The sequence below is a fragment of the Schistocerca cancellata genome, chromosome 4, assembly GCF_023864275.1.
Source record: "Schistocerca cancellata isolate TAMUIC-IGC-003103 chromosome 4, iqSchCanc2.1, whole genome shotgun sequence".
NCBI classification, from domain to species: domain Eukaryota; kingdom Metazoa; phylum Arthropoda; class Insecta; order Orthoptera; family Acrididae; genus Schistocerca; species Schistocerca cancellata.
Genome location: NC_064629.1, coordinates 249,037,890 through 249,050,887, shown reverse-complemented (window position 1 = coordinate 249,050,887; position 12,998 = coordinate 249,037,890). Strand labels below are relative to the sequence as shown.

General features: G+C 40.9%; 1 protein-coding gene across 1 annotated transcript in view; it reads right to left on the bottom strand.

Annotated features, from left to right (window-relative positions):
• Nucleotides 1–12,998, bottom strand: part of LOC126184062 (KICSTOR complex protein SZT2-like) — a 218,434-nt gene that overhangs the window by 15,052 nt on the left and 190,384 nt on the right. The window contains exon 18 of the mRNA XM_049926422.1: nt 10,643–10,752. Coding sequence (XP_049782379.1) covers nt 10,643–10,752 — 110 coding nt within the window. The remainder of the gene's footprint in view (nt 1–10,642; nt 10,753–12,998) is intronic.

The following is a 12,998-nucleotide window of genomic DNA, read 5'->3' as shown; positions in this document are numbered from 1 at the left end:
TGTCCCAGTTCATAAACCAGGCATTTCTGCTGCAATACCACGGTCTGTCTGAACCCGGAACTTTACATTGGTACCTAGCACTTGGACATTGTGGCACAGTCCCATTTCTTGGGCCAACCTTTTGATAGAAAGCTGACCTGGTTGCCCCATACTCTGCACTGAAGCCCCCAACAGGAGAAAATGGGGAAAGTTGTTGGATTAATGTGGTCAATTCAACATAAGTAAGTGACCTGCCTAAAGGTAGGTAAATGTTGCAAATGGTAATGCTTCCAATGACACATGAATGTGAATCCATTCACTGATGACATCTATGTGAACCAAAGTAGAGACATCTCCAGATGCCCTTACGGAACCAGCACAGTTCCGGCAGAATAGCCGGCCATGGTGACTGAGCGGTTCTAGGCGCTTCAGTCCAGAACCACGCGACTGTTACGGTCGCAGGTTCGAATCCTGCCTCGGGCATGGATGTGTGTGATGTCCTGAGGTTAGTTAGGTTTAAGTAGTTCTAAGTTCTAGGGAACTGATGACCTCAGATGTTAAGTCCCATAGTGCTCAGAGCCATTTCATCCATTTTTGAACCGGCTGAATATACAGTAACCGCAGAGCATTGGAGGATGATGACGATGATTGGTTTCTGGGGCTCTCAACTGCACAGTCATCAGTGCCCGTACAAAGTCTCAATTTTTACACAGTCCAATTTTTATAGTCCAATTTAGCCACTGTCATGAATGATGATGATGATGATGATGATGATGATGATGATGATGATGACAACAGAAATACCCAGTTCCCAGGCAGAGAAAATCCCCAACCCAGCCGGGAATCAAACCTGGGATCCCAGGATCCAGAGGCAGCAACGCTAGCCACGAGACCACGAGTTGTGGACACAGAGCACTGGAAAATGGCCAAAAATTGAAATGCATTTCTTAAGAGAGCAATGCAAACTGCAGAAAAAGAGGAAATACGGGGTTGTAGTTCCAGGAGATGACAGAAGTAAGCACTATAATTCCACTGAATAACCATGTGACTGGTGGTCAGGTTAAGCACAAAGGAGCCAGGAGGGCCAATCAAGCTGCAGGATCACTGCCCACTGCCTGTCACCAGTGGAGATGGAACTTTATACACAATCATCATCTCAGGATCTGACATCATGGGGGGATCTGGCACCTCCAGGGACACCGGTGGACTCCTGTCCTGATCCTTATTCTTCTTTTCCTTTGTAAGCTTTGGTAAGCAAGGTCTGTTCAAGCAGCTATCTACATCGAGCACGGGGGCATATGAATAGCGAACAGTCCTTGGACCAACAGGTCGTGGCTCTTTCAAGCACTCTTTGGTGTCGGGTCTCTGGTCTTGGGGTTTCTGGCGAGAGGGATTATGAAACGCATCAAGGAGGGTGGTGGAAGATATGGTTTGGGGACGGTATAAATGGGAGGGAGGGGGATGGTCATGATTTTAGCATAACTGATCATCATATCCACAGGATGTAGGCATTTGTATTTCTTCCGTGCCTCAGTACAGGACATATGGTCAATAGATCTGTATTTCTGGAACTTTCGTTCTTTCTTGAAAACTGGGCAAACTAGCAAAAATGGAAGTGCAGTTGACACGCAAAGGTGGATGTTCATAAGGATTACCTTCATAGAGTGATCATCCACAGTTGCCAATTTTGGGAACATCACACAGTTGGATGAAATAGGCCCAACAGGTAAACATCTGAAGGATGGCTGTGAGATGTACATTTTTACGTCACACTGGTACAACTTAACCTTAACCGCCTCCTGGATGACATTACGTTTAAAGGCTAAGATAAGGGCACTTGTATCCATATGATTATTCTTGGGCCCTTTTTGTACACATGTAATAAAATGTACACCTTGCCTCTGGAGATTAGTCTGGAGCACCTCACCTGTTTAGAGCTACAATCTCTGTGGAAGATGATTCCCTGGGCCATCTTCAAAGTTCTGTGTGGTGCAATATTCATAGGTATGTCAAATAGGTGATCACATGCCTGAAGAGCAGTAGATTTGGTAGGAGAGGAAGTTTTAATAAATAGCAAACCAAATCATATTTTCCCTAGAGATTCCACTTCCCCAAATTTGTCTTCAATGTTTTCGGGGGTGGGGGGATTAAAAAATGTTTCATTGCAGTAAAAGTAACCCCATCAGTCTGAGTACAGAGCAAGTATTGGGTGCAGTATTTCGCTTCCAGGCATCTGGCTTGTTCCTCTTCCCACAGCATAGCCAGGGAACATGGGGCAGGAGGAGGGGGTGGAGGGGGGGGGGTCATATCTCTGCATTAGAATAAACTTTCCCATCTGAAAAGACTGCTGGGGCCTTGTGGCCACCAGTGGAAAAAAGTATAATTTGCTTCATATGCGAATCCTCCACCATGGTACCACCTACTCTTAATAAGGACTTTCCCTGAAGGCACCACACTGCCATGGCAATGGTTACCTGCTGGCCACCAACCCATTGCCCAGAGTCGCTGAGCCCAGCCATGATTGGTGCCTACTCCTAGGCTTCTGTGGAGCTTCCAGCTAAGGCACCAACAGTGTGATCCCTGTGTCATCAGGGGGCTACCACTACACAGGTACACCCCCCCACCCCCACCACCGCCACCACCACCACCACCGCCACCACCACCACCACCACCACAATGAAGTGGCTACTGTGCTGGGTTTTAGGCATAGAACCTTAGCAATATGGGAAGGTGCAAAGAAAGAAAGGCACAAGAGGTGGAATATATGCTGTGTAATCTTTCATGCACCATTTTTACTTCTGTAAAATTTGGGAAAGGCGTATCAAGTCAAACCCAACAAGGGGACCAAAGAGTTAAGAATGGAAAGTTGCAAATGCTGCAAGGGAAGAAAACAACTTCTCAAAATCAGAAACCAGATCCAAGCACAACTGACACCAAGATGATCATCAAATGGAAAGGAAGAGAGGAAAAAAAGAGTTGCAGAAGGACACACTTGCAGCAAAGAAATGGAAGTAGAGGTGCAAGGGCTGGGACCCTGTGGTGGCCAAGCACATACTCACAAAAGAGGTGTATGCCCCTGAGGGGATGGCAAAATGGTTGATCAACGAGAGCAGAGGTTCCTTCTGTGGAAGCACAGTAACAAGCTGAGGATCGTTGGGTTCATCAATTTTGGGAAGCAAGCAGAAGGTAGGTGTGCAGGGTTGAGGAGGGAGATGGATTCAGGGAAGATATTGTGGGAAGGGCCTAAGGATCTGAGTAGGAACTGAAGGTTATGTACAACTTCTGGGATGGGATCATTATGGCAGATCTTTTAGGTGGAGAAGTCAGTCAGCTGGCAGGTGCCTTTTGTCAGGTAATCACTGCAGTTCATCACTACAGTGGTGGAGCCTTTGTCTGCAGGTAGGATGATGATATCAGGGTCTGTCTTGAGGCTGTGGCTGTCTTTCTTCAGTTGAGGTATTTGTGCTACTGGGAAGAGAGTTGGGGAAAGAGGGAAGGTCAAACTGGAAGCAAGGATATCCTGGATGGCAACCAGGAGGTGGTTACATGTGAGGGTCACACTTAAATGGTGGTATAAATTGGGAGAGGCCAGGTTGAATGTTGGGATTAGACAAGCGTTAGTTGGAGGAACTGGTGACAAAAGACAATGTTATTATGTGGGGTTCGGGAGAAGGAATGTTGGTCTTTAATGAGTCAGATATGATTGAAGTTCAGAGTGGGTATGAAGGTGATACCTTTGGATAGGTCTGACACTTCTGTAGGGTTGAGATTTTTGGTGCATACATTGATAAGAGTGTTTCAGGTTTAAGATTTGCATTTTGTGGACATTGGTACAAGGAAAAGGGCAGTAAGGTATGGTCTGCATGCAATGAGGGATGGACAAGTAGTGGTGTTCCAAGATGGGTATAGGATGTCAATGAATTTAAGAACTTTTGGAGGTGTAGTCCAGAGTGCTCTTCCTGGTGTTAAAGGAGAAGGGTTTAATTTGGTAGATATCGTGTAGGTATTTGTGGCCGCAATATATCCACATCTTGCAAAGGTAGCAGAGGTGGTTCAAGAATGCCTATAACTGCAGTGGAAGAAATCCCTAGCCCATTAAGCTGAAGATCTCAATAACCCTTTCACAGAACCTTTTCATATGGCTCAGTACAGGTAGTACTGACCATACAATTTAAAATAATAAAGTCTTTCCTTTAAAATGCTGTGTGTTGCTCATCAAATATAACTTTTACATGGTCAACACACATTCATTTTTGTATATTAATATTGTAGGATGGCCAACATTAAGTACTTTATGAAAGTTCATTTGTTCTGCACAAAAAATAATATAATTTTTGAATGATATTTACATATTTTTACTTCAACTGCTCAATCCTCTAGGAAAGGTGTCACTCTCAGATTATAACTGGAACTGAGAGCTGAATGGAACTCAAAGTAGAAAGCTTCAAAGTATTTAATGAGGCATAGAATGTGTATCAGAAATATGGGTTAGAAGCCATTGGAAGGGGAGGTGTTCACTGCAATCGACAAAAATATCTTATCTATCGAGGTCGAAATTGCGTTTGACTGCAAAGTTATCTGGATGTGATCAACCACCCTAGGTGAAATGAAGTTAATTGGGTCATGTTTTCACTGATTCTGCTTTAACAATTGTAGAATCATTCAAAGAGAGTCCATGCTGAGTAGTGTGGAAGTACCCTGATCATGCGATATTAGTTAGAGGTGACTTTTACCAACCAAGTATAGACTGGGACATCTACAGATTCTTTGCAGGACAGACAGTCTCATGAAGTAATCCATAACACATTTTCTGAAAACTGTCTTGAGCACTAGTTCAACATCCCATACACAACAGAAATATTTTAGACCTTGCAGCTACAAACAGGTCTTGCCTTTTTAACAGTGTCAGTATAGAGACAGTGATTAGTGATCATGATGTCATTACAGCAACGACAGTAACTAAATTAATTAAAATCATCGAGAAAGCTAAGACAGTTTTTATGCTGGAAAGAGCAGACAAGCAGTTGTTAGCATCCTACATAGACAATAAATGGACACGAACTACTTTCAATATGACAGATGTAGAGCAATTATGGGAAAAGTTTAAACTGAGTGTAAATCACACTATGGAAGAATGGAAAAAACCCACCGTAGTTAAATAACAAAATTCGGAAACTGATAGATTGTGGCACTCTCAGTTCAAAAAACAATGCAGAAATGTCAACGAGCAAAAGCTAGTGGAAATTCATGTGCCTACAAAAGGACTGATGCAAGAAGCATACAACAACTTCCTCAGTCACAAGTCAGCAAAAGATCTTGCTGAGAAACTGAAAAAAAATTATGATTTTACATCAAACTAAATGGGTTGTAGGCAATTCAGTCAATCTTTGGACGCTCTGGTATGGCAATAAAGGATAGCAAAAGGAAGTGTGAAGTTTTAAATTTCACATTTAAAAAAATCATTCATGCAGGAGGATTATACATACATCATTTGAGCAATGCACAGACTCCCATATGCAGAAAACTGAAATACATATTTGTGGCATTGAGAAGAAACTGGAAGAATTGGAAACAAGTGGATTGTCAGGTCCAGAAGGAACCCCCATTCAGTTTTACGCAGAGTACTCTTCGACACTGGTCCTTTACTTAGTTTGTATTTACTGTGAATCTCTCGCCCTGTGCAAAACCCCAAACAATTGGGAAAAAGCACAGGTGACTTGCATATACACACATCAAAAACAGTTTTCCATCACCCCAGTTCCCAGAACTCCTGAAGATAGTGTTGACTGTGGATATTGTATCATAGACACAGTCCCTTTGACTGTTCGGAGATGCACTAAACCCACCCAAAGGTGTAAACAACCATGCATGAGCAGCGCCTATCAGACGGAGGGGGTCCGACCGCTGATCCGTTACAGTCATTCCACCAGGAAGGAGGTACACGGCTGATGTTGTCTGTTGTTCAATCATGCCCAGATAGTCAATACCGAGGTTTGATTGTGTCATCATCATTAAATGTGCCAAGAAGCGCTCTCAACAAGGGAAGTGTCCAGGCGTCTCAGAGTGAACCAAAGGAACGTTGTTCGGACATGGGGGAGATACAGAGAGACAGGAACTGTTGATGACATGCCTCGATCAAGCCACCCAAGGGCTACTACTGCAGTGGATGACTGCTACTTAGAGATTATGGTTTGGAGGAACCCTGACAGCAACACCACCATGCTTAATAATGCTTTTTGTGCAGCCACAGGACACTGTGTTATGACTCAATCCGTGCGCAGTAGGCTGCATGATGCACAAATTCACTCCCATGGCGAGGTCCACCATTCCAACCACGACACCATGCAGCACAGTACAAATGGGCCCAACAACATGCCGAATGGACCGCTCAGGATTGGCATCGCAGTCTCTTCACTAATGGGTGACATATGTGGCTTTAACCAGACAATCATCAGAGATGTGTTTGGAGGCAGCCTGGTCAGGCAAAACACCTTAGACACACTGTCCAGCGAGTGCAGCAAGGTGGAGATTCCCTGCTGTTTTGAGGTGACATTGCATGAGGCTGATGTACGCCGCTGGTGGTCATGGAAGGCACTGCAATGGTTGTACAATACGTGAATGCCATCCTCCGACCAATAGTGCAACCATATCAGCAGCATATTGGTGAGGCATTCATCTTCATGGATGATAATTCACGCAACCCATTGTGCACATCTTGTGAATGACTTCCTTCAGGATAACGATATCGCTTGACTAGAGTGGCCAGCATGTTCTCCAGACATGAACCCAATCGAACATGCCTGAGATAGATTGAAAAGGCCAGTTTATGGATGACATGACCTAACAACCACTCTGAGAGATCTATGCTGAAATGCTGTTGAGGAGTGCGACAATCTGGACCAACAGCACCTTGATGAACTTGTGGATAGTATGCCACAACGAATACAGGCATGCATCAATGCAAGAGGACGTGCTACTGGGTATTAGATGTACCGATGTGTACAGAAATCTGGACCACCACCTCTGAAGGTCTCGCTGTATGGTGGTACAACATGCAATGTGTGGTTTTCAAGTGCAATATAAAGGGTGGAAATGATGTTTACATTGATCTCTATTCCCATTTTCTGTACATATTCTGGAACTTTCGGAACCGAGGTGATGCAAAACTTTTTTTTATGTTTGTGTAAGAAGGATAAAGGAACAGACCTGCAAAATTACGGACTAATATCCTTAATGTTGGTTTTTTGTAGAATTTCTGAACATACTCTGAGCTCATATACAATAAATTTTGTGCAGACAGGAAAGCTCCTGTCCACAAATCAGCAATGATTTAGAAAGCATCACTCACAAAAAACTCAGGTTGGCCATTTCTCAAGGGATTTTCTGCAAACCATGGATGAAGGGGATTCAGTTTTCCTACAGGTCGAGGAAGTATTTGACACAGCACAGCACTGCAGATTGTAACAGAGGTCTGAACATACGGAACAGGTTCTCAGATATGTGACTTGAAGACATCTTAAATAATAGAACCCAGTGTGTTATACTGGACAGCTATGTTCATCAGAGACAAATGTAACATCAGGAGCGCCCCAGGGAAGCACGGAAGGACCACTCTTGCTCTCTATATACATAATGGTCTGATAGATAGGTTGAGCAGCAATCTGTGACTGTCTGCTGATGGCACAAGAGTGTACACAAAAGCGTCTTTGTTGTTTGACCGTAGCTGGATGCAGGATGATTTAGACAGAATTTTTATTTAGTGTGATGAGTGCCTGCTTGCTCTAAATGTAGAAAAAATGTTAAGCTACTGTAGATTGATAGGAAAAAAACTATCCCATAAGGTTCGAATAAGCTATTAATGGTGTGCTGCCTGACACAGTCACTTTGATTAAATATCTACGCATAATGTCGCACAGCGATATGAAATGGAATGAGCACATAAGGCTGGTAATATGGAAGGCGAATGGTAAGTTTCAGCTTATTAGAGTAATTCTAGAAAAGTGTAGCTCAGTTATAAAAGATACCACGTGTAAAACACTAGTATGACCCATTCTTGAATACTGCTAGAGTGTCTGAGGACCCCATCAGGTTGGGTTAAAGGAAGACATTGAACCAATTCAGAGCCATGCTGCTAGATTTGTAACCAATAGGTTCAATCAGGATGTGAGTGTTAAAGAAATGCACTGTGTACTCAAATGAGAATCCATGGTGGAAAGACAACTTTCTCTTCACGAAACACTACCGAACAAGTTTAAGGAAACCAGCATCTGCAACCAACTGTACAGTAATTCTACTGCCACCAATGTGCATCTTATGTGCAAATTGTGAAGACAACATACGAGAAACTAGGGCCTGTATGAAAGTATATAGACACTCATTTTTCCCTTGCTGCATTTATGAGTGGAACAGGAAAGGGAAGGACTAGTAGCAGTAGAAGGAGCCTCCACCACACATCATTTAGTATTTTGTGGAATATGTATGTAGATGTAGATGTAGATCAGATAAAAAGGACACGTGCTGTTGTAAGTTTTCAGACGAAAGCACTTCATAAAACCTATTGATGGACCTACAGAAAAAGTGAAAGTATGTTTCAAGCTGAAAGATGCATAAGGAAGCAAAGAATTAGCAAACAAAATGTATTTCACCATTTAAAACAACTTAAAGATCAGGGGGAAAAAACCATAAGCTGAACAGCTATGTGAGAAACACAAAATTAAGGGATATCACAGAAAAAAGTGACCAGTATACAGGGGTGATGAAAATGCTGTAATAAAATTAGGAAGTATCAGGGACATAAATATATAATTTAATGAAATAACATACAGAATTGCAATAAGATAAAAACTACCAAAAAATACTGATCTCCAGGAAAATCTAATAGAGAAGACAGAAATAAAAATATGCGTAGTTATTAGGAAAGATTAAGACAGAGGTTAAGAGACACAGTATATACATTAGAAGTTGGCCAGAAGTGCTAGGCGACATTACTAAGGCAACATGTGCTGAAAAGAAAGAGAGTTGTGCTTGGGTAGCTCAGATGGTAGAGCACTTGCCCACTTGCACACGAAAGGCAAAGATCCTGAGTTCAAGTCTCGGTCCAGAACACAGTTTTAATCTGCCAGGCAGTTTCAATGAGAAAGAAATTAAAATGATGCAAATTTTTTTTAAAAAAGCAATAATGAAAAGCAACAATAAAAAACTAGACCTCTGAAGACTGTCAGATAGCAATATACAGGAAACAGAGAAATGATAAAGTGAAAGCAGTTAGCCAAAATCAGACAATTAAAACTCCACGTTGGAATATCAACAACATGTGGAAATGGTAGATTGTTACTCACCTTAAGGACGACATATTAAGTTGTAAGTGTCATTTTGTTGTGACTATCTGAAACTCAATGTCTCATCTTTATGGTGAGTAGCAATCTGTCTTTTCCTTATAAAGTGAAAGCCATCAAATACAAAAGTAAATCCCTCTATGAAATTCAAAATTAAACCATAATGATTCAAATCCCATGATACCAGGAAATGACTTATAGATGAAAATGATGGAAACATGAAACAAAACCTTAGACACATAGGACAGCAATCTGGTCCATGGTGCTGTACTGTGTATTGATTGTCATATTTCTTTACTCTTCCTATACCTCTCATATGGCTCAGTTCCCAGTGAAGAAACATAGAGTTCCAAGAGACAGATACTGATATCCAGGTTCTGCTGTTTAGTGTTGTTGTTATCCAACTGTAAGTTGCTCTGCTTTCAAAGCGTACTAGTAGCTTAATTGTACAGAGTAAGTTTGTAATACAATAGCAGGAATTATAAGATCCTGCAAAGCGGATCTCCCCCACCCCCCTTTTCAAGCAGTAAATATCTTCAGCATATTATTTCAGAAATACACATCATCGTTTGAAATGTATCATGGAGGGTAGTTTACATTTATTTAGGTTAGAGATTAGCACAGCCGACTATCTTTGAATCAATTTATTTTATTTTTACATTATTGGATAAAAGATAATTTTTGTCAGACAACGAACATTCACTGGCGTTATTTAATGAGAAACACAGCATCAAAGGCAAGACACTTATAATGCATTGCAATTACATTACAATATTCATATTCCATAGCCTCACAGAGAATGTCAATTAAATTAAATATGAATTACGCCTTCAGACACTTAAACAGTTTACATATACTGCCCAAAGTGTTTACGCAAAAGTTTATTACACACAGAATGCTGCCATACCAGTGATTGTTGGTAAAACATTGGGGGCCAATGACATAAGTAGTTTACACGGCCTCTCTTTAAACACTCCAAATGAAAGAACTATACAGGAATCAACTGCTTCACCTAGCTCTTGTTAAAATATAGGGTATAGGATGAAAACAACGTATTTTCAGCTTTTTTCAATGTCATACACATAAGCCCCATCTGATTAAAAGTGCAGTGTCTGAACTTGTCCAATGACTTACCTAACAAAATTGACATGCTTAAAACAGAGTTGAGTAATTCCACAGACACATTAAAAATTATGAATTACTTGACAAAAAGTTATCTTTTCTGCATAGGTCTATCACTCCCCGAAGCCCGTCTTGAAGGTTCTGATTCACTTAGTATATTACTGTAGTCTGTACTTTACATTATACATTCATTTGATAACACTGACCTTTCCTTGTTGCTCATTGACGTTGTATGAGGTGGGAAGAGAACATACTGGATTACACACGGCTGGATGCAATCCTCATCATCTTCATCTTTATCCTTGATGCTTGGCAACTGAAAAAGAAAGTTTAATATATTCTATATTTACTCTAAAATATGAGCTAAGTTAATAAACAGTGCTTGAAAACACATGACAGTCTTACGGTAATTGTTACTACTAATATTAGAAATTAGAAATGGCACACACTATATAGGTAGATTAAAGACAACCACAAAGCTACTGGACTGGGATCCATTTGCAATGACAAAGCAGTTACCTGCTGACAAGCTAAACACAGTTTAAGAGATTGCTTGGAAATGAAACAAAACATTCACTGGAAGCATTGTATTGTCATCATCTTCATCTTCATCTTCCGCTTCTTCTTCTTATTTTTCAGACATCCAACATTTTGCTGTCCACTGGGCTTGAAATCATGGCATTCTAGCCAAGTTATAGTGATACATTCTTTCTAAATGGTTACACAAGATGACTTCATATTTCTTTTTTTTTTTTTTAATTTTGCTTTCCAAATCAACAATCTGTAGCTCTTTTCTCATTTATGCGTTTTGTTTTTTCGCCTATCAGTGTGCAGTCTCTGACTACCCAGAGAAATTTCATTTCAGATGACATAATTTTCCTCTGTATTTCTTCGTGAGTACCCACAGCTCACTTCCATAGTGGAACCATCACTTTTTATAGAGCTTCAGCTAATTTTCTTTTCTTTTCTTTTTTTTTTTGGGGGGGGGGGCGGCAGTAACATTGGCTAACTCCTTTATTGTTTTTTACTGGTGCTGTCAGTTGCTTCCCCATATCAATTGTGTCACATTAGTGTTCTGGTATAGATTTTTGATCACTTTTAATGTATTATATGCTAAGCCTTTCCTTATCAAAATTTCCCGTAGTACATCTCTATTCCCTTCTTTTCTCCACCATCTATTTCAATAAGAAAATGACATCTATTGTAGAGCTGTCCCATCTGAATGCCATCTGTTCTTCGCTGATCATAGTGTCTGTTATACACTTAAGCTTACCAATAATTATTCTGGAGTAAATGATGCCTCTAAATTTTCACATTCACTCCTGTCATCTTCCTTGTAAGTATGAATGACCTTTGCTTTTAGCCAATTTTCAGGTATGCTCCCTTGCCTGTAGCATTTTCTCTGCAAAATTATTTTTAGGGAATTCATTGGAAGAGTCTGTATATATTGAAGGTGCATTATTCAAGCACTAGAGATGAATGTAAAATTATTTTTAAATAAGCCAATCAGGTCTACACAAAGTACTTAGAGGTGGGCATTCGCCTTTCTTTGTGCCCATTTTTCTTTCATTCTCTTTTCTGTGGATTTCCTTTTTCCCTTCAGACCACACTGTTCCACTCTTCTACCTTGGTTTTTCCTCTTGGTCAACTTGGCATTTTTTAATTTTGGACATCATAGTAATTCTTGCCAATGTAAGATGAGTTTTGGTCTTGGGAACCCATTTCATCATGTCCATTTTAGCTTCGCTCCTGTTATCAAAAAAATTTACTATCTGTTTGTAAGTCTGTCTAGGTTTATTCTGATGTGTTGGCAAATGTGCCAACACCTTGTAGATAGAAGAGGCCGAAATGCACGCTATAATCTAACGCAGACGGGCGTGAGGTCTGGAACAGGATACGTAATGAATGCTATAAAGAAAAGTACGTAGCTGCTGAAATACTTAACTTTTAATCCATCATTTGTATACAGCATTCTTGATGATACAAGTGAGACTCTCTATAGAAATGGTTAATGGCGCCTTGCTAGGTCGTAGCCATGGACTTAGCTGAAGGCTATTCTAACTATCTCTCGGCAAATGAGAGAAAGGCTTCGTCAGTGTAGTCGCTAGCAAAGTCGTCGTACAACTGGGGCGAGTGCTAGTACGTCTCTCTAGACCTGCCGTGTGGTGGCGTTCGGTCTGCAATTACTGACAGTGGCGACACGCGGGTCCGACATGTACTAATGGACCGCGGCCGATTTAAAGCTACCACCTAGCAAGTGTGGTGTCTGGCGGTGACACCACATATTCTTTTAACATGTCCATAGACACTTAACCTGCCTTTTCCAATGTCACTACTGATATCTGTGTACTGATTTCCTGATTGCTTCTGAGTCAGTACTGTAGGTCTACAAGTTTTGGACCTATAATTTTTCTTACAAGTTTGTTTTCCTTTATCTAAATGTTTTCAATGTCTGTTTTGCTACAAAAGTAGTGTTTCTTATCCATAAAGTCATTCTGGTTTAATTACTGTGCTGAGATGCCTTTGTTTCATGTGACTGGAGAGACATTTTTTTTGTAGATA